The 22377-nt window shown below is 49.1% G+C and overlaps 1 protein-coding gene across 1 annotated transcript; it reads left to right on the top strand.

Moving 5' to 3' along the window:
- The first annotated feature begins 16900 nt into the window (after positions 1-16900).
- Positions 16901-20429, top strand: LOC105068013 (neuropeptide Y receptor type 4-2). Its single transcript, XM_010953733.3, has one exon. It carries the CDS (start codon positions 16934-16936, stop codon positions 18059-18061), a length of 1128 nt encoding a protein of 375 aa, XP_010952035.2. The 5' UTR covers positions 16901-16933; the 3' UTR covers positions 18062-20429.
- The last annotated feature ends 1948 nt before the right edge of the window (positions 20430-22377 follow it).

The following is a 22377-nucleotide window of genomic DNA, read 5'->3' as shown; positions in this document are numbered from 1 at the left end:
GGGCTGACTGCTGGAGAGTGCAGCCCAGGATCATGGAGTTGGGGTGGGCACCTTGTGTAGGGCTGGGTGGGGTGGGTCCTCAATGATGGGTGCTGTGCTTGGCACTTCAGCCCCTCCACTACCCTTGGGCTTGATGTCCACTGGGGAGGCCAAGTGCAGGGGGCTGGCTCCAGGCAGGCCATCTAGAGCTAGGCTAGATGGTAGGTCCTCTAGACTGTGTTTCTGAGGACAACACAAGCATATTAATGAATCTGGCAAGTGGAAGTCCCTTGGTACATGCTGGCTGCTCCTCCCTGTTCCTTTTTAGGGGCAGGTGGCTGAGGAGGGAACCTCAAGGGAGAGCCTGGTGCTGAGAACACCATGCAAGGGCATTTCTGGCACAAGAAGAAGGCGTGCTAGGAGCCCTTCACCATCTTAAAGTGTTCCTGACGCAGAACATCTGGTAGACTGAGTCATGGTGCCCCACAGATGTCCATGTCCTATCCCTAGACCTTGTGCACCTTACATGGCAACAGGGACTTTGCAGATCCAGTTAAAGATCTTTCAATGGGGAGATTATCCTGGATGATCTGGGTGGACCCATTGTAATCGTGAGGATCCTTATAAGAAAGAGGCGGGAGAGTCAGAGTGAGAGAGAAAAGATGGGAGGACAGAAGTAGGGGTGAGGAAGAGAGGCTGGAAGATATGCTATGCTGCTGGCTTGAAGATGGAGTGAGGGACCACGAAGCAACCCTTACAGCACAGGAGAAGGAGAAGGATGTCCCCTGGAGCCTCCAGAAGGAATGGCGTTCTGCTGACCCATTTTAGACTCTGATCTTGAGAACTAAAAGGTAATGAACTTGTGCTGTTTTAAGCCACTAAGTATGTAATAATTTATTACAGCAGCAACAGGAAACTAAGCCAACTTTCTTTCTTTTTTTTCATGGCATGCTATTTTATTTATTTATTTTTTCAATATATATATTTTTATTGAAGTATAGTCAGTTTACAATGTTGTGTCAATTTCTGGTGTACAGCATAATGCTTCAGTCAAACACGAATACACATATATTTATTTTCATATTCTTTTTTACCATAAGTTACTACAAGATACTGAACATAGTTCCCTGTGCTAGACAGTATAAACTTGTTTATTTTATATATAGTAGTTAGCATCTACAAATCTCAAACTCCCAATTTATCATTTCTCATCCCCTTCCCCCTCTGGTAACCATAAGTTTGTTTTCTATGTCTGTGAGTCTGTTTCTGGTTTGTAAATAAGTTCATTTGTCTTTTTTTTTTTTAAGATTCCACATATGAGTGATATCATATGATATTTTTCTTCCTCTTTCTGGCTTACTTCGCTTAGAATGACATTCTCCAAATCCACCCATGTTGCTGCAAATAGCATCATTATATTATTTTTTATGGCTGAGTAGTATTCCTAAGCCAAATTTCAACTCTGGGGCTGGATATTTTCCCCATGAGGATGGGTCTTCAGTTTGTACATTGTTAGTCACAGGAGCATGGGATACACTTGGCCAAAGTTCACTCAAGTTATCCTTTTATGGGGGGCAGTGCTGGGGACATTTGAGTGAATTAGGCCTAGTCTTTCCAGGGTGGCCCTACCCACAACGGATCACAAGCAGGGGTGATGTACATGATGGGAACAGTGGTTGAGGGGACACAGAAGGGGACACCTTGCCAGCTCAGGTTTGGGTTTGTGGGCAGCTGGTTTATGAGGTGAATCATTTGGAGGGGGGAGAAAGCAATGGCGGACATGAGAGAGGGGTCTCTTTTCAAAGGAAATGACACATGGGACAGCAACCACCTACACTTTTCATAAAGAGACTGCTGTGGGAGAAGGTATAGCTCAGTGGTAGAGTGCATGCTTAGCATGCATGAGGTCCTGGGTTCAATCCCCAGCACCTCCTCAAAAAATAAATAAATAAATCTAATTAACTGCCCCCAATTAAAAAAAAGAATCTTAAAAGAGAGAGAGAGACTTCGAAATGCCAGTGTAGGATGGCCAGGATGCCTGGGTGATCAGGTGTGATGACTGTGGTCCAGGATGAAGAGGAATGTCCAGCCTCTCACAGGCCATAGCAACCTCCCACCAGCTGGGAGTGTACAGGATGGCTGAGGCATAAATATTCTTCATAGCTCATCCATGGTGCTCTGACTACGGGTAGCACTCAGGGGTGAGGGGAGGCTGCTGGTGTTTGAAGCCCTTGGTGACCTCCAGAGAGGCAGACGAGGTGATAAGGCCCACTTGGCAACCACTGAGATGAGCCTCCACTCTGGCAATGCCCGGAGGTTCTGAGCACAGGGGAAACAGGTGTTGATTCTGCTAATGAAAAGGATTTTTAGGAGGAGACAGAGGCTTGTAGAATTAAGGGAGATCTGAGCAGAGAAGAGAACCAGGGGAGTTCCAAAGAAGGCCTAGAATGTGCAAAGCCTTTGGAGGCCAATGAGAATGCAAAGTGTTGATGGTGGGGCTGGTGGGTAAAATGAGGCTGGTGTAGACAGTTGGGCACCTGGAAGAGGGAGAGGTACTGGGAGATGAGGCCACCGTGGGAGGCAGGCCGCTAAGAAGGTGTTGCGCTGGGCACATGCAGCTGGACAGATAGGCAGCTTGGGTCAGTTGTCCTGGTGGAGAAGCCATCCTTCTGCAGAGCCGGGACCCCTGGCAGGGCTGGGGGTTGGTTGCCTCTGCCTGAGTCCTTACTGGAAGGTACATGCCCTTGCTGTGGGCTGGGGGGCCCACACTGCGAAGGGAATGTTAAAGAAAATCAGAGCTGGACAGTAAAGGAGGAAAAACAGATTTTATTCAGAAACTACTGCACCGGGGGGAAAGAGACATTACCATGTAGAACGGGGCTCAGTTCCACATACAGCATGGACATGTGGGGATTTGTAGCCAAGGAGCAGGGCTGGGGTCAGTGGATGGAAATTACTGAGAGGAAATATCAGGGGTGGGGAGGGTTCTGGTTAAACAAACTGGACAGAATTTTTGCTGGAGGCAGGCTTGAGTGATCGGTTATCAAGGGTTCTCCCTAAAATGACTTCGAGAGATTCTTGCTACAACTGGGCCACACAGGCCTGAGAAGGATGGACACCAAAGTCAGGCATAGAGGGCTTAGAGGAGCCTGAGTGGAGTTTGGTCAAGGAGAGAGTCTTTGTCACAGCCTGGGCAGTGCTCCAGCCCTAAAGCAGACTAGACTGGGAGCCAGTTACCTCCTGCGTAGGTGAGGGTCAGGGTCAGGTTCAGGGTCAGGGTCAGGGTCAGTGGAGGGACTCTCACAGTGGTGGGTGATGGAGGCAGACTCTGGTTGTTGCCATGGAAACCAGGGCTCTAGTGAGCTGATGAATGATCTCCAAAATTAAGTGTAAAAGGCAGGCCTGATACATTATACATGAAACTGCTATTATTTGTTGTGAAAAGAATTGTGGTTAGAACACACACACACACACACACACACACAAAAAGAGCCTGGTCACTCTGGGGCCAGCTGGGGAGGAGGAAAATCTCTGGACCCCCTGAGAGGCGAGAAAGAAGGGCCTGGTGAGGGGACCTGGGGTGTGAGTGGTCCTCACTCTCTGCCCCTGCCTGTGTTTGCTCTTCCCCGTCCAAATCTCAAGTGGAAGCAAAGGGCTCTAGTTCTCATGGCTAATTAAATTCACCATATTGCTTCTGGGAGAAGCCCACTGGGATGTGGCGTGGCCCTGGCAAAGGAGGGAGTTGTGAGAACCAACTTCTTCCTGAGATCTTTCCGGCTTCCTGTCTGGAGAGCAGCCAACCCAACAGAGGCACAAATTCATTGTCTCTAATGTGATTAGAGATGAGTTATGAATAGACAAATAACCTCAATAATACGATGGTCCACCAATACCGCTACCGCACTTTATGGGTTCCAAAGCACTTCATATTTGTTATCTCATCTAGTCCCTATAACATCCAGAGAGGATATTATTTTTGTACCCATTTCATCAGCTGGGAAAAACTAGATTTGGAGAATCATAGGAAAATCACTTAAGATTCCTGAGCTCCGAAAGGGCAGAGCCAAGGTTCTGGTCAGCATCCTGTGAATGAAAAATATCGCCGCTATATCAGTAAACGAAGGATGCTGTGGCCATCAAGACATCAGCCTCTACTGCCCACCGACAGTGAGTGGAGGGAACTCAGGGTGGAGCCGAGCAGGCAACCTGGCTTCTGCAACCACCCACAAGGGTGCCCCCGGAGGGAACTCAGGATGAAAAAGAAGAGGCTACTGGCCTTAGATAGCTAGGTGCATATCAAAGGGATAATTTCAATGAGCCCAGACTTTTGCATCTTCCCATACATAGAGAAGGACTAAATTCTTTAACTTGAAGTATCTGGTTTTCTTAATTAAGAGTAATCTTTTGATGTTCCAACTACTTGGACTTTGTTGCAAAAACTCCTCCTCCCCTACCTCTCTTAGAGGGATCTGAGTGGCTGCCTCCCGGGCTCAAGCCCTTAGAAAATCCTCTGAATTAAACATAACTCTCAACTCTAAGATTTTTTCTCAGTCAACAATCCTGTGCCCTTCCGGGGCCCTGTCCCCCCTCTGCTTGCCTGGACAGAGGTTGTGTTAGAGCAGGCAGATAGATAGACATGGGCAGAGAAAGGGGACACTGGCCAAGTGGCAGGAAACCATGCATGGTGTGAACGACGGGGGTCCTTGGGCAGATAGAGGAAAGCAGGAACATCTGCACTGACAGGAGATCACACATTTTGGGGGGACAAGTGGCCTGGAGGCAGGCCAAACAGTGGGAAAAGCGAGGACTCTCTAGTGTCTGAGTGTAACCTTTTGTTCATTATGTCCTCATTGCAATAAAATTAGTCTTGCAGGTTAGAATTACCCATCATGCATCGATGCCATGACACTTCCCATCCAGTCTCAAAAAGGACAAAAATCCCTCCTCCCCTTGGGAAGGTGAAGCTGGGATGGAAATCAGGGAATATGACCCCAAACCCTTTCCTCCCCAATGAATATCCTGGCATTCATTTTTACACCCTGTGTAACCAACTTGCCAAAGAAACTCAGCATAGCTGCTGACTAAGAGGGTACCATCCATCCCTTAATAAATCCTCACTTTACTTTCTTGACCCCAGTGTCTCGTCTCTGAATTCTTTCTATGATAAGAGACAAGAACCTATGGTAATAGTTGGGCTACCAATGACCTTTGCTCTCCAGAAACAAAAGATTGACCGAGTAACCGAAGAACGTATACAACACAGGACAGCGGGCCATGTGTGACGTGCCCACAGGAACAAACCATCCGCAAACACTGAGCAGGGCACTGCCCACCTCCACAGAGTGGGCGGTAAGTGGCTCGAATGGAGGCTGAGCACAGATGACGTGGGTGTGAGAGGGGTGCCTTCTCTGAGAGGCAAGGAAGGGATGAGAGACGGTACAGAATCCCTGCTCCCTCCTGCCTGACTGCATACAGCTTTCAAGGCCCTCTTGCTAGCATGTCCTGCATATCCTTGAGTTTCATTCTCTTCCTTCACATGTGAACATGGTTGAGTGGCTTAAGACCTCTGGGCACACAATGGAGGCTAAGGACCCCCGCTCTGGCACACCTGAGGACCTGGACTCACATCTCAACTGAATTGCTCTGGAGTCCTGAGCATGTCCATGTAATGTTTTCCACTGTTTTGATAAAATCAGGCGGAAATAAAATAAAGCATTTAAGTGGTGGACAAATGCTGCTGTACAGGCAAGGGTGTCTTTCTGTCTGGATTGGCCGGGCCATGCATAACTTAACACATCTCCCCGCAAGTGTGAGCAAAGTTTGGATCAGACAAGACTTTTTTTTTTTTTAATTAAAGAATAATGATTAGTTTATTTACAGAGCTACTTAACCAGGGCTAGATTTTTTTTTTAAACATTTTTTAAAAATTGATTTACAATGTTGTGTTAGTTTCTGGTGTACAGTATAGTGATTCAGTCATCTATGTAAATATATATATTTGCTTTCACATTTTTTTTCATGGATGGAAAGTTCTAGGATATGATGAAAGTTCACCACTGTCTATGGATTGGAGCAGTCCCCTTGGGGACCCCTCCAGGGCTGTGATTTCTGAGCGAGGTGCTGGATTTCAAAGCATTTCTGTTTACATATTCTGAAAGTCCGACTGGACTTCCCCTGGTCCATCTGGATGAGTGTAGTTTTGCTCACAGAGAAAATGCTACTTAATATCAGAAATTAGAGGAATCAGAGAAAGGAAGCAGTTGGGCAGTGAGGCGGGTCAGGGCCCTTGAGAGGCAGAAGGTGGCGGCAGGAGGACCCCTTGGCCAGCTCTCCTCCTCGGGAGAGAAGGTGGCAGGATGCAGTCTAGCTCCTGGGGTTCATTTAGGAGAAAAGGAAGCTCTTGATCTGTCTGTGCCTGACAGAATGGCTGACAGGGGTGGATCCCTTTTTGTTTGCGGGTCTGAAAATGATGAAGTCTCCTATGACAGATCTATGTTAACTGATCTTCAGCTGTAATATTCCCACAGTTTTCCTTCCTGCGTCTACCTGCAGAAATTCTGCTCAGTGCAAAATGCCTTCTTCTGTGAAGTCGTCTCTTACCACCTCGGGCTGAGTAATGGTGGTAGTCCCTGGGTGTCCCCTGCACCTCTCCTGGGACATTTAGCAACTTTTAGAGTTAACTATTCACCGGGTCTCTGCCTTGAGAGGATGAGGGCCCCTCTATTTACCTCTGAGTCCCCAGTATTGGGCACAGGACCTGGACAGGAGTACCCACTCCTGTTGAGGGCTGGCGGGGGATGGGACAGAAGGACTAAGGAATACCCAAGGAGCATGTAGATAAACACTTGTAGCCGTGAGGTGAAATGTGCCCGCCTTTCCTCTTTGGAGTACCCGGAACGTCTCTCCCAGCGTCTTGCTCCTCTTCCTCCCAATGCGGGGATGCTGGCTCTTCTCAAAGCACTTTTCAAAGCACTTTTCCCACCAGGCTAGAGGTAAGAGCAACAGCAGTGACCTTGGGGAGGAGGAAGTGGTCCTGATGTTAGCAGAGACTTGCGCATCATTGGTGCCCTTGGCCCAGGTGGTGATCCCAGCTGCCATACCTCCCTTAGGGCCACTTACTGACCAACCTGGCCACATCACTTCCATTCGCTGAGTCTGGTTCCTTATCATCTGTAAAATGGGGATAATAACATTGACTCCCAGGGTGACATGAGGATTAAGTGAGAAATACAGTATAAAGCACTTGGCAAGTTACAGATGCTCACAAAACGGAAGCTGTCATTGTAAGATCTTGGCCTGATCCCCTGGAGGGCACACCATGGATGAATGAAGCCTGAGCTCCAACGCCAGCCAGCAGGCTCACAGCTGCTGTGACCAGCTCTGTGGTTTGCTGTGGTCTTATTATGGGATATTGCATATAGAAAGCAGAGAGTGCGGAGGGAGCCCCAGACTAGGAATCCGAAGAGGCTTAAGTTTTAAGTCTTGTTCTGTCCCATTGTGGCTGTGTGACTTCCAGCAGGTCAGCTGCCCTCTCTGAGCCTTATTTTTTTCATCTGTAAAATGAAAGTAATAATATCTTTTAATCAAAATTCTCAATTCATAGTGCTCATCATCATCAGTGGAGAAAAGCCCCTTTTTAAAATAATAATTATTTTAAAATTATTTTCCCACTTCTTTTTTGATCTCCTACTCTCATTTCCCTCTCTCCTCATAAAGACCCTCTCGAGTGTATTTGGTATAAGTCCATCTCAGGTATGAATCCTTGACAAATACTCGGAGTTGTTTTGTGGATGTATGCGTCTTTGATTTCCTTAGATCTTTTGGGGTTCTGGCTTTTGTTTTGTTTCTCCTGTGTATTACTTAAGATTCCTTGGAGATGCCCTAGGTCAGTTATTCCCAGCCCTGCCTGCACATTAAAATCACCTCAGGCATTTAAAAAAACATATCTTGTGGGAATGGGTATAGCTCAGTGGTAGCATGCATGCCTAGCATGCATGATGAGGTCCTAGGTTCAATCCTCAGTATCTCCATTAAAAAAAAAAACCTGAATGGTCCCCACCCCAAACCCCCTGAATCAGAATCTCTGGGAACTGGCCAATAAAACAAAGCTATAGAAAGACACATAAAACTAAGGCGTGGCTTCATGCATTTTTACAAGGGGAATGCCTCGTAACCTCCATCCAGACTAAGAGAGAGAAATTTACCCGAGGCACCTCCCTGTGCCTCATCTCAATCTCACGCCCCTCCCCCCCTGAAGTCACCATTACCCTGATTTATAATGATCACTTCTCCGTTTTGCTTATAGTTTAATTATTACCCAAATGTGCATCCCTTCACCCTGTATTTAAGTCGCACCTGTTTTATAAAAATACGATATATCTTTTACATGTTTGCTAATATTCGGGCTCCTGCCTCCAGCTCTTTTTTTATTCTTATAATTTACTTACTGAAGATTCAGGTCAATTGACCTATAGAGTTTTCCACCGTCTGGATTTTGCTGATTGCAATCTCATGGTGCTCTTTTTTTTTTTTTTTTTTTTAATTAATGTTTTCCTCCTTTTACTCTTTTTTTAAATTTAGAATATAATTTTATAGGATAATTATTTAGATGTGTAATCTCTCTCTCTTTTTTTGTAAGCAAATATTTTCCCTCCTTGTGGAGCATCTTAGAGTCTCCTCTTTACCCTTGACATTCTGAAATGCTATAGTGACCGGTCTAGGTGTGGAGCAGGACCCTGGGGTCCTTTCAATTGACATCTCTGGGAAAGTTCCTTTAATGATTGATGATTCCTTGTGCTGGCTGCATACTGTTTATACCCCACACCGGTGCCTTCTCCACCATTGTTTTCTGCCCTCTTCTATGACCAGGGAGGATGGATGATCCTTTGCTGGCTGGATTCCAGTTGGACTTGGTCAATGGCAGGCATCTATAGGAGATCAGAAGTGGAAGGAGTGGTTGGTATATGTCTTTATTGCTTCCCCTTGTTTCAATGCTAGGTCTCTGGTGATGGTGCCATGCCTCCAGACTGTAGCAGCTCACTGGGTCACCTTTCCTCCACATCAGTTAGCCTTTCCCCTGGCTCTGGTGACATGGTTTTCTCCCCAGTTCCTTTAGCTGTATGGTGGTAACTTCTGCTAGTCTCTGAGTGCCTCACCATTTCTTGTGTTTTCTCTTAACCCTACCCACACCTCTTCATTACCTTCCCATTAAGGTCTCTTCTTTTGAATATCCGTGGGTGAACTCTATTTCCTGTTTAGACCATGACTGATATGTTACCTTTTATTTTCTTAGTCCTCCCTTCCTGGAAATTGTATTAATGAGATAATGGATCATTTGCATTAATCATTTATGCCTCTTATTTTTGTTCCTAGGTTTTCCATCTTTTTGTGTTTTTTCTCTACATTATGAGATGTTTCCTTACCTTGTCCTCCCACCCCTTCCAATAAAATGTTTTTGAATTTCAGCAGTCACATTTTAATTTTCAAGGGTTCTTTTTTGCTCTCTTGGTCTCTTGTTTCATAGCAATCTGTTCTTGTTTGATGGATTCAGCAGCTTTGTTAATTTCTCTAAAGATTAATGGAAATTTTTGATCTCAAGATTCCTTTCTATTTCCTGAGTTATTCTGGTTTCTTTTGAGGTCAATTATTTTGTTTATTTATCTTGATGTTTTTTCTTTTGTGCTGTTGATATTCTGAATTTATGCTTTTTTTTTTAATTGAAGTATAGTCGGTTTACAATGTGCTAATTTCTGGTGTAGGGACTCTTTGGTTCTATGTTCATAAAAATGGGAAAATAAACAGATATTCCTGGGTAGCTGATGATGTTTTCTTTGGCTATGGGTCTTCCAGGAAAAAAGTAGGACAGCTGCCTGGGAGCTCTCTGTGTGGGCGGCATACTTGTCATCTTCCCTTTAGAATGAGCAGGTGGCGGGTCAGGGACATTTCACAGGGCATTGGCTGTGTCTCCAAGAATGAGCAGGAATTTTCCAAGGAGAAAATGAACTCAGGGAGTCCAGGTTGTGGAAGCAACATCTCCACAAGCCTGGATATTCCCTAAAAATGAAGAGTGTATGTGGAGAAGTAGTCTAGGGGAGGCACCCTAGAAAAGCTAAAGGAGAAATAGTGTCAGACTGATTTTAGGGGCTCCCATGGTCTGTTGGGACGGCAGTGGACTAATTTAGGTGAGAGATGTGGGTCATGCCATGTGGCTGGAGAGGTTTCAATCTAGAATGGATGGGGACTGTTCATTAGCTGTGGGGGGTGGGGCGCTCAGGGAGGAACTGGAATAACAAGAGTAGCTATAGATCTCCAGGGATGTCTTTCCTGCCAGGAACTGTGCTAGAAACCGCATCTCATCTCTTTTCTCAAGGCGGATTTTATTATTAGCTCCATTTTCCAAAAGGTAATCTGAGGATTGGCAGGTTGTCTCCCAGGCCCTGCTTGTGATCACCCACCACACTGGCTCTCAGGGTGTTGAGAGACCCAGCAAAGTGCCAGCAAGGAGGTGGTTGGGGTCCAGCCCCACTTCCGGACCCTCAGCTTTCTCATCAGACCCAGGGGAGAATTGACCTTGCAGGGGACTGAGAGTTCAAACTTCAGGTGGAACACACCTGAGGGCTTAGTGCTCCTGTTTGACTCCAAGGTGATTCACACGGAGCATTTCTACGGGGTGAGGGAAGTGAGGTCCATCACGAAGCTATCAAGAGGATCAATGTCTAGGAGGTCAGACAAAGCTAGCTTCTTTTCTGGCGCAGGGAAAACCCTATTGAGCTCCTTCTCCAAGGACTGCGAAAGGCAGCTTGGCCACTGGCAGGACCTCCCAGATTGGGGTCCTGGCCCCGGATGCCAGCGGGTGGGGAAGTGCAGCTCCCAGTTTCTTGTTCAGGGGCTCTGCGTTCTCTGGGAGCTTCATGTACTCCCGCAGTGCTCTGTAGGGGGCTCAGCTGCCACCAGGGGGTGCTGTTCCCTTCCCTGGCTGATGCTAGAGGTCTGACAGCCAGCTCCTGCAGTGTTGGTTTAACTAGGAAGTCTGCCTTGAGGGGCTCCTTCCGCCTCTCAGCGGCACTCTGGTGCTGGAGAAGGAACTAAGATCTGAGCGGTTTTTAGCTGAGTAACTTTGGGGAAGTAGCTCGATCTTTGAGTTTCACTTGGCTCCATCAGTAAAACAAAAATAATGCCTGCCCCTTGGAGCTGTTGTGATGATCCAATAGGGTAATGTCTGTGGGTCCACATACACCATAAATGAAAGCTGTCATTCTAGAAAGGCCCACTGCTCACAACTCTGGAACCATTTCCATGAGTGGTACTTCTGGGGTTACTTGGTGTGTGTGGGGAGTTGCTGGGGGATCTGGGTCATGTCCTGTGGGTCATAGGGAGCCATGGAAGGTTTTTTTTTGGCCCAGATTTACTGAGATATAATTGACGTATAACATTATGTAAATTTAAGGTGTACAGTGAGTTGATCTGATACATTTATATATGGCAAAATGATAACCACCAAAGCATTAGATAATAGCTCCATCCTGTCACATAATGACCATTTCTTTTTTCGTGATGAGAACATTTAAGATCTACTCTCTTAGCAACTTTCAAGTATATAATACAGCATGATAAGCTATAATCACCATACTGTACATTAGATCCTCAGAACTTTTAAATCTTATAACTGGAAGTTTATATACCCTTTGACCAATATCTTCCCATTTCCCTAAACCCTCAGCCCCTGGGAACCACGGCTCTCCTCTGCTCCTGTGAGTCTGAGCTATCGAAGGTTTTATAGGAGAGTTGTGCATGTCTGAAATTTAGGAAGTGCCCTTGAAGCAGATCCTACTCTCAGGAGGTCCTCCAAGGACACATGTGATTTTACCGTGTGGCTTTCTTGGGGGAGGATATTATAAGTTAGCATACTTATGACAGGAGCAGCCTTTGTAACAAAGATTGTCCCATTTCGGCAAGTCCTGTATCACCTAGACTCCAATGGAGAAGTGCTTTCTCACTTCACTCTTTTTGCAACAGTCTTGGAGGCCTTTCCAGGATCTACCAGGCTCTCCCTGAAATGTTCTATCTGCACCTCTGAAAGCCCTGACTTCCTCCAGCCACACTGACCGCCCATGGTCTCCAGTGACCCAATGCCTGCAGCCTCAGGGCCTTTGTCTTTACTGTGCCCTCTGCCTGGCCCACCCATCTAAAGCTGACCCATTTCCCCACTGCATCTCACTCTCTGCAGTAACTTATTTACTTGTGTACTTATCCCTGGTCTGCTTTCTCCCCCAGGGCTGGGAGCTGCAGGATGACATCAGGACAGGAACCCTGTTATGCTCAGCTCTGTGTTCAGCAGGAAAGCCAGGCTCATAGGAGGCTTACAATTAATATTTGCGAACGAGTTTATGAAAGGCAGGTCTTCTTAGGCCCATTTTGTGGATGAGGACACTGAGGCTCAGAGAGAAAGGGGGAACAGCGCAGTTCCAGCCTCCCGGCGAGCAGGGCGCAGGTGGGCGTGGGGGAGGCCGGCCTGCGGGGCTGCGGCTCCGGGTGGACCCGAGCGCTCGCGGGCGCGGCTCTGGGGCAGGCGCCTGGGTCCCCGGCGGCCAGAGCGTCCTCGTGGGCGGCGCGGGCGGCTGGCTGGGCGGGCGCTGGCGGCGGCGGCGCGGGAGGGAGCCGAGCGGGGCGATCGGGCAGGGCGGCTCCGCTCCGCACGCAGAGAGCGCCGGGCGGCCGAAGCAGGTGAGGCCGGGCGGCCCCGCCACGCGCGCCGTGGGTCCCGGTCCGAGGGGCCGCCGGGCAGCCGCGCGCTGCCTCCGCCGGGCGCCTGGGGAGGGGGCGCCGGGGGGGGGGGGCTTCGCAGGGGTCAGAGCTGCGCAGCCGGGGCCAGGGCGGGGTGTGGGGTAGGGGGAGCGGACTCGGGCTCCCGCAGCCTCGGTGTCCTCACCTGAAACGCGGGTGGCCCGCTGCCTCGCCCTGTGCGCTGCCAGGAGAGAAGGGAAGGGGTGCGCGGAAAGTATGGGCGCGCCGCGGGCGTCAGGAGACAGGAGCTGTTTTGCTGAAATTTCAGGAAACAAAGCAGACATCCTTCCCATTGCTACCTCCCTGGGAGATTGATATTGTTTGTATTATTCACTAGTTTTCCTCTGACTGCTGGGAAGGCAGGGCTGCAGGGGAGGGCTCCCCGGGGGTCGCAGGGGTTCCCACCTGGTCACGAGCGCTGCCTGCGAACATCTTGAAATGTCATTTCGCTGAATGTGCACCATCATCCGCCCTCCCTCTCACAGAATCGCCACCACCTGGGGTATATCTGGAGGACCTGAGGTCTCCTGGTACTCACTGGGCATCTCTGAGGAATGCAGTGGGAAGCGAGGGACAGTCTTGGTGTGAGGTCCCCTGGAGGAATTCCACGTCTCCCAGAGGGGTGGGAAGCGGTCAGTATAGCCCCAGCTCAGCGGTCTGGGGGGAATGGAGTGGACGTGATCCCCTCGAGGTGATCCAGGCACTGCTGGAGGCTGCAAGGGACAGAAGCTTGCTCAGTGATAGCTCTTCAGGTCTGTCTCTGCCCTGGGAGCTGTGCTCTTGTGTTCTGCCATTGTGAGGGGCCTCAGAAGTTCCAAACTGCCTCTGAAGTTTCAAACTGCTCTATCTAGGAGTGTCATTCCATTAGGGACTCGAAGCACCAGTCTGCTTGGGAAGGATGAGGGGCTGGAGAGGCTGGCCATCCTTGGAGCTGCCAGGGAGGTGGGGGGTTCTGAGCCAGCGGGCCGGGGCCAAAGGCCAAGGGACCCTGGGCAGCTGCCCCTCCCCCTGGGGCATCTTCCCACTTGGCTGAGCCACAACCCAGCACCCCCAATTGCTTACCTGGGCCCTGGACCAGGTGAGTGGGCCATGTCTGGCTTTGTTGAGGACCTTGGATGTCCATCTCCAACCCTGCCTCTGCCGCCCCACCTGCCACACATCAGCTCAGCTCCTGCTTTAGCATGGACCCTGCTTCCCTTTCTTCCTCTGCAAAATCTATCTGGGAGGGCCTGGTGCTGGAAGCTTAAGAATCAGACTGACCAGGGTTCTAATTCAGCTTTGCCATTTACCGACCGTGGGGACCTTGGGCAGGTCCCTTCATCTCACTGGACCTCAGTGTCCCCCTCTTTAAAATGGTGGTGATATTAGATCCAACCAGATCAATCTGCTGTCTTTGCAGGTTGAAAATGGTGGAATACTGGCCATTTCCTATGGTTCAGCCTAGTAATGCCTCCTTTCCAGGGCCGTGGTGTGGATGAATGCTCAGGGAGATGTCTTGTTCCCAGTGCTCAGTGAAAGCTAATGTCCCTTCTGCCCTCTGTCTCCCAGCAAAGCATGTGCTCTTTAGGGTGAGATGAGACCCCTCCCTCCTTGGACTCTCTCCAAGACTGGGCTCCCGCATTCCCTCTCCTGCCTGCCTTTCCAAATTCCCTTCCCTGCTCCTCTGGGTACAGCAGTCTGGGATGTCTCCACTCCCCTCACCCCTCCTCCCAGCCCCAGGTGTAGCCGCTCAGGCAGCTTGGGCTTCCCAGGTGTCTGTGGGACCAAACTCAGAACAGAGTGACCTCTGCCTACTTGAAGCCACTGCCTTCTCCCTACTGCCTCTGTGCATGTTCTGAAAAAGGAGTCCAGCTTTCATGCTGACCCGGGCACTGGGTTTGAATTATTACTGCCTTGCCCCTGGAGTATGCTTCTGAAAACCCTCAGTCCCTGTGCACAGAGGGCTTTCCAGGGTGGGGTCTTATGGAGTGGTACCCCCCCCCCCACCTCAGCCTCTGCAGCTTTGGAGAGAGATACAAGGGCCTGCTGGCAGTTCTGCTGCGTTCCTGGTTCCCATGTTGCTGGCTTTCCCGGCCCCAGCACTTCCCTCCTCTGCCCTGTTCCCAGAAGCTGCTGGAAAGGGCTGATTTGGGCTCAGGCATCCCTGTGGTCTGGTCAGCAGGGACTGGCGTGGGGTTTCCCAGCCCACCGGTGACCTTGTGTTAGCTCTTTGTGGATTCTCTGAGAAAGGGTCTGCGAGCCAGGCAAGTCCCCAGTGCTGCCTTCAGCACCATGGGGAGGGGCACGCTGACGGGTACGTGCTTATTGAGTGAACGAATGAATAAATGAAGCAGGGGACTTTTCTGGAGCACTCCCCATCTAGTGATCGTACTCTGATCATGCTGCATTCACCAGTTTGGAACCAATGGTGTCGCTCTGTGTTGTGGATCCAGCCTTGGCTGTTGGTCAACCAGACTCTTGGGTTTACATCTTATTTGCTGCTTCTGAGCGCATTGCATCTGCCAGTTTCATGCACCTGTGGCTGTTTTTTCACCGAAATCCTGGACATTCCATTTAGCCCTGGTATATTTCATTTTGTCATTTTCAATTCAAACTGGCCCTTTTTGCCAGAAGACTGTGGTATCAGAAAAATCCTCTTGCCTCTGAGATTGGCTAACCAAAGTAAACCAGACTATAAACTGTTCATAGAATTCATGACTTGATCTTGTAAATGGCCAAATGTGACTCATCTTTATAAGCTGAATTACATGTACAGTGGGTAACGTTTATGACAGCTGACAAATTGATTTTATTGACCCCTGGTTCATTTTGGCTATGGTCTATAAAAACTGCCTCTAACTCAACACTTGGTCATGGAGAACATACATATGTTCACAGATAGACACGACCACTGTAAGAGCTTTAAGGAATATCGGAAATAGGATATTCCTCTATGATCAGTACGTATCAAAATGGGGTCTAAGAATCATGTGCATTGGAATCATATGGGCCACTTGCTAACATACAGATTCCTGGGCCCCATCCTGGACTCACTTAACTGTATCTCTTGGGAGGGGCTCCAGAATCTGTACTTTCAATCTGCTCCTGGAATGATTCTGATGTCACCCGGAGGTTGACTGCTTGTGGGATTAATGACAACAAGAGAAGTCACGAGGAGGGTGAGCCACGATGGTGTGTGCAGATACGGTGGCTCTCCAGGTCAAAATACCTGTTGTTGGCATTATCACCTGGAGGCTCTGGAGTCCAAATTCCAATTTGGTCTTGGCAGAGGGTCCCTTGTGTTGAGGCACCAGAGAGAAAGGGAAGGCTGCGCCGGGACATGGAGGTGTGGACCAGGCTGGTGTCTGGGAGCTGCCAGCTGTGATTTGAGTGTAGGCATGGAGGAGACCCAGAGGGAAGGCAGTGAGCATCCCATGACCTTGGCCAGGTGTGTATGTACACATAGGTGCCAGGAGGAGGGAGCCAGTGTGATGATGACCCAGCCTTTGCATACCTGGCTGTCTTCAACTCTGCCATGTATCACCTGAGAAACAAGACTGGCAGGGCAGGTAGAGGTTGAGACCAGAAGGGCACACTATGTGTAAAGCCCCAAGGTTTGAGCTCTGTCCTAAAGGGCACGGGGCATCTGAGCACATGGCAGAATATGCTGCTGTCTCTATTTGCGTAAAATGTGGTAAGGGGATTTCTACCCATGCTCCCTAAACAGTTCTATCCCTGAACAGTTCTGTCCCTGAACTCTGCACATAACAATCCAATTTCTTCTTCTTCTTCTTCTTTTTAATGGAGATACTGGGCAATGAACCCAGGACCTCGTACATGCTAAGCATGCATTTTACCACTGAGCTATCATCCTCCACTCAATAGTCCAACTTCTTTATCATCAAAACAGCCTTGAACGTGGAATTTGTGGAACAAGTTCTGGCATCAGATGGACCTAGGTTTGTATCTGGGCTCCATTGCTTGTTAGCTGTGTGACTATGGGCAAGTTGCTGTACAACTCTGGGTCACAGGTCTTCTAGGTCCCAGCCTTGGGAAGGAAGCAGCCACAAACCTTCCTATGTGGGCCCCACTCTTCCCTGGATTCCACACAGGAGGCACTAACCCTAAGGACCATTTATCTTTGCTTTGCAGGCATCATCACTGAATCTGCTAGAATCTTCTCACATCCGCCATGAACATCTCACACTTCCTGGCCCTGCTGTTCCCAGGGTCCTCACAGGGGCAAAACAGGAGCAAGTCAAAAGGCATCCCATATAATTTCTCTGACCACTGCCAGGATTCCGTAGACCCAATGGTCTTTGTTGTCACCTCCTACAGCATCGAGACCATCGTAGGGGTCCTAGGTAACCTGTGTCTGATATGTGTGACCATTAGGCATAAGGAGAAGGCCAACGTGACCAACCTGCTTATTGCCAACCTGGCCTTCTCTGACTTCCTCATGTGCCTCATCTGCCAGCCGCTTACGGCCATCTACACCATCATGGACTACTGGGTCTTTGGCGAGGTCCTTTGCAAGATGTCAGCCTTTATCCAGTGTATGTCGGTGACAGTCTCCATCCTCTCCCTTGTCCTTGTGGCTCTGGAGAGGCATCAGCTCATCATCAACCCGACAGGCTGGAAACCCAGGGTCTCCCAGGCCTACCTGGGGATTGGGGTCACCTGGCTCATTGCCTGCTTCCTCTCCCTGCCCTTCCTGGCCAACAGCGTCCTAGAGAATGTCTTTCACAAGAACCACTCCAAGGCTCTGGAGTTTCTGGCGGATAAGGTGGTCTGTACTGAGTCCTGGCCACTGGACCACCACCGCATCATCTACACCACGTTCCTGCTGCTCTTCCAGTACTGCATCCCGCTGGCCTTCATCCTGGTCTGCTACGTCCGCATCTACCAGCGTCTGCGGAAGCAGAGGCAGGTATTCCGCAAAGGCACCTACAGTTCCCGGGCCTGGCAGATGAAGCGGATCAACAGCATGCTCGTGGCCATGGTGGCCGCCTTCGCCGTGCTCTGGCTGCCCCTACATGTGTTCAACAGCCTGGAGGACTGGTACCATGAGGCCATCCCCATCTGTCATGGCAACCTCATCTTCTTGGTGTGCCACCTGCTTGCCATGGCCTCCACCTGTGTCAATCCTTTCATCTATGGCTTTCTCAATACCAACTTCAAGAAGGAGGTCAAAGTTCTGGTGCTGACTTGCCAGCAGAGCGTCCCCACGGAGGAGTCCGAGCGCTTGCCTCTATCCACGGTGCACACGGAAGTCTCCAAAGGGTCTCTGAGGCTCAGTGGCAGGTCCAACCCTGTGTAGACAGGACTAGGGTTTCTCCTTGCCATGGTCATGGCCAGGCTCCTTCACTTAGCTAAGTGGGCGCATTGCAAGCTGGGGGCGGCACTCCATCATTACTGGCTTTCTGGGGCCCAGATGGGCTGGCAGGAGCCTGTTTTTGCATCCTTTTGCATTGTGAAGCCTGGCATCCAGATGGTTCAGCTATTGTTCCTGGGAGAATTCTGAGTCTGGATTCTGCAGGTCACACACAGAGTGCCTTGTAACTTGAGCGGATGCCCGAGCCGGAGATGGTCTGATCGTATCAGGCAGAGTTCATTCTGGTAACTCAGCAACAGATGCCCAGCCCCAGAACCCAGGGGTTTGACCTCCACCAGTGAGTCTGCAAGGTCACTGTGGGCTGAGGGGAAGAGCATGTGGAGTCAGAGTTCTGGACCTTGGTGCTCCCCTAGCCTCTGTGGGAGATGATGTGTGTGGATGGGCTTTGTAAGTGGTGAAGAATTTTATGGAGGCAAGACAGTGGGATTACTGTGTATTATTAGTACATCCAGCTGAGACAGGATCCTGGTGGCCTTCTCACACTCCCCTGCAGTAGAGAATCAGCCCCGAGCAGCAGGAATTCCAGGGTTCACATCCTACTGCATCCTTTTTCTCTTGTGTTGCATCTGCCACTTTGCATGGAAATCAGCCTGCAAGTATTTCTCCTTGATAAGGTTGCGAGCGCCTTGAGGGTGACATCTGTATGGTCATAGAGCCTGGGTCCTCTGTGCCTAGGACAGGCACTGGCACAGGAAGAAGGGCTCCAGAAAGGTTTGCCATGGTAGATTGATAAAGACTGGGAGAGGCACCCAGCGGAGTGCTTGGCTGGGGACAGGCACCTTGCACCATGGTCCGACGTGGGCAGGGCTCAGGCTGCTGCAGCCACACTCTCTCGCCTGCCCTTCCTCGCCTCCAGGACATCTCTTGACAGGCAGCTGGCCAGGGACTCTGTGACCCTCCCCAGTGTCGATCCACTGCAGAGACTTAGAGTATTCAAAGCCGTGACTCTAACCTCCTTCATTCACACTTGGCCCTTGAGCTGAATTGCCCCAGGTGATGTAACACGATTCTTTCAAAGCCTCCCCAGGACTTTGGGCCTCGCAGTGGCTTTCAGTCATGACAGGGCCAGGAAGTTCTTAGAGCCTGGCTTCATGGGGCACTGGCTGAAAGGAGCAGTGGGTCCCCCTTCCTCCAGCCAGTCCAGGGAAATGGAGGAAGGGTTATGATCAGTGTGAGTATCTCACCCGTGGAGGTCAAGGTTCAGTCTCCTGGAAGCTGAGCCAGATCCAAGGCTTCATCTGTGTGTGGAGCAGACAGCGTGTCCTTGCAGAAAAGGAAGTGTCAAGATCGCTCTTGGGCCACCTTGGATAGGATGTCCACATCTGGCTGGGCCAGAGATGGAAGAGCCACATCTGACCTTGGCCTGACCTCTGACCCAGAACTTGTACAACTGACACCCAAGACAACTGCCCTTTGAGCCACCAGCTCCCTTCCTGGAGCTGTTTGTTTTGTCCCAACTTTTGGCCACATCTCCCATTCTGTTCCTTTGCTGACCTTTGTCCTGGTTTTTGGGGACAGATTGTTGAGCCATTCTCTTGGATGCAGCTTGTGCTTCTCCTCTGGTGCCCTCTGCTGCCCTCTGCTGCTGGCTGCTCCAGGTAACCACCTGCTAGCAAAGCCCAGACCCTGGGACCCATCCCAGCAAGATGTCACTGATCAAGCTTCCCAAGGAGTTGAGGGCCTCAGGCCCCTCCAGATCCCATGCAGTTGCCTGGAGTTTGCATGTCATCACTCTTCTCAGCGGTGCCAAGATGCTTGCGGACAAGGATGCTTGAGGACTGGGGGACCAGGCAGGGCATCTGGTGAAGGTGCTTGGTATTAGGAATTGGGGTGGTGGGTGGAAGCCTCACTGAGCATCTTCTGTGCTCCCCTCACTTTGCTGGGCTGGCACAGCCTACCTGGATGGCTGTCTCATGCTCCCGGTTCCTAATGACCCTTGGGGTTCCCTGGTTATCCAGCATATTTGGCATTTGTATCTCAAAGTGTGCTCAGGAGACCAGCAGCTTTAGCATGTCTTGGAGCTTGTTAGACATGCAGACTCTTTCTTCCCACTCCAGACCTATTGAATCTGAATCTGCATTTTATCCAGATCTCCAAGTTAACGGTGCACACACTGAAGTTTGAGAAGTTCTGCTCTGGGAAACAGATCTCCCTGAAGCCTGGAACCAGTTGGTAAGCATCAGTAGACACACACTGTGGGATCTCGAGTAGAGCTATAGGGATCCTAGTTCTAGAGATACGGCTGTAAAATGGTATTACTGAAAATGTAGATTCAGTTTTGGTTGGTGGTCCATCTCTGGCTGCACCTGGATGTATTTCTTGTGAAGCCTTTTCCTTCCTTCAATAAATATTTGTGAAATGAACAGTTTTGAATGGTTACATTCTTGGTGAACACGGCCCTCTGTATTCTGCTCTGTTTCACTTAAAACTGTGTCATCAACTGTTTTCCATCTTACTGGATATTATTTTTGACAGCCGGTTAAGTTTAGGAAATGCTCCAACAAAAGCTGGCATCACTCTAGCTCCAGGAGGGGCCTTCTTTCACTCGGAAGTAGATCTGTCTCCAGGTGTGTGAAGATGGAGGAGCCCATCTTCAGAGGAGCACCGGGGCTGCAACTGGAAACTCACACCCAAAAAGACTGCCTGGGATCCCTCAGAGGGTATAAAACCTTACCAAATCTTGGTGATGAGAGCTTAGATCCTGCCTACTCTAGCCCGTCCTTTTTAGAGAAATGACCTTGATTTGTTTTTTTTTTTTCCAGTATAAAAGTAATCATATTCACTTTAAAATATGCAAAAATAAACAAAAAAAATGAAAAAGGAAATCATGTTCCACCACCCAAAGATAATCACTAATAGCATTTTGGGGAGTCATGTTTGGGGTTTTTGTACACATAGTATTATGTTTGATAAAAAACATAATTGAGATCATACTGTGAGTATATGCATTTAAGGATTATTTTATATATAAATTTAAGGATTCTTATATATATTTCTTTGCTTAATTTTATAAGAATTTTTATTCATTCACTCAACAAATATGTCAGTCACGTGGTAGGTGCTGGGGATAAGTGATAAATAAAATAGACACTGTCCCTTTTTCTCAGCGAGCTTATATTCCAGTCACTGGGCCTGTCCTGCATCCTTAATCATAATCTATCGTGGCATATTTAGCTATTTCTACACCTATTGTAAATAATTCTGTGAAAGACATCTATGCGGAGGACTTTTTCTGTATTTGGAATTATCTCCTGAGGAGAGATTTCCAGAAATGGAATTAATGGGTCAAAGGGCATGGACATATTCAAGGCTCTTGAAGTGTACTGCTAACCTGATTTCCCAGGAAGCTGGAATGATTTGCACTCCCTCAATAGTGCCTGCTTCACTGTACCCTGGCTGCTGTTGAAAAATTACCATTAACGAGAAGACCCCATGGTCACTTGATCTCATTCCTTTTTATCCACTCATGAATGTCATTCCAACATCATCAGTCTTCTGGGCTCCCCATTACACAAAACTCCTTCAAAGGCTTGTGTAATCTTGAAGTCTCTGCTTCATTTCCTCCCATGCTCTTTCATCCATCTAAATAGCTCTTGCCAAGGTGGCCAGTGGCCGCCATGTTGCCAAATCCTATGGCCAATTCTCAGTCTCATCTTATGTGGCCAATCAGCGGCATTTGGCAGTCAGTCAGTCCCTTCTCCTTGAAACTTCTGCATGTCGCTTTTTCAGGATGCCACACTGGGATTGTCTCCTGCCTCACCAGGCATTCTTTCTGAGGCTCTTTTCCTGGGCTTTTGTCTCCTTGACCTTGGAACATTGTCCCATTCCCCATGGGGCCATGGAGGCCCATCTGCTCTCGTTTCCGGGCTCATCTAGGCCTGGCTTTCAACACCACCAAATGTTTCAATGTCCAGTGCTCCCAAATGGGAATCTCCAGTCTGGACATCCCCCTGATCTCCAGATTTGTCTATCCAGCCACTACTTTGTGTTTACTGGGCATCCAATCAGCATCTCAAACTTGGTATGTTCAAAAGCAGACTCCTGATTTGCCCCCTTACCTCTTCTTCCTCAGACTCCCCCCTCAGTGAACAGCAACTCCCTCATTTCATTTGGGTCACCATATTGGGACCGACCTTCTGTTCACACCCACATCCAATCCCAGCAAGTTCGGTAAACTCTGCCTTCAAAATGTACTTAGAATAACCATTTCTCCCCTCCCCTCGGCCTGTCACCTGGTCCAA

Source organism: Camelus bactrianus, chromosome 11 (assembly GCF_048773025.1).
Source record: "Camelus bactrianus isolate YW-2024 breed Bactrian camel chromosome 11, ASM4877302v1, whole genome shotgun sequence".
Classification (NCBI taxonomy): Eukaryota; Metazoa; Chordata; class Mammalia; order Artiodactyla; family Camelidae; genus Camelus; species Camelus bactrianus.
Note: the sequence above shows the minus strand (reverse complement) of the source record. Positions and strands in the feature narration are given on the sequence as shown.

What these genes read in the sequence shown, in the direction of transcription:
- LOC105068013 (XM_010953733.3), top strand. Translation starts at nt 16,934, where the DNA reads ATGAACATCTCACACTTCCTGGCCCTGCTGTTCCCAGGGTCCTCACAG.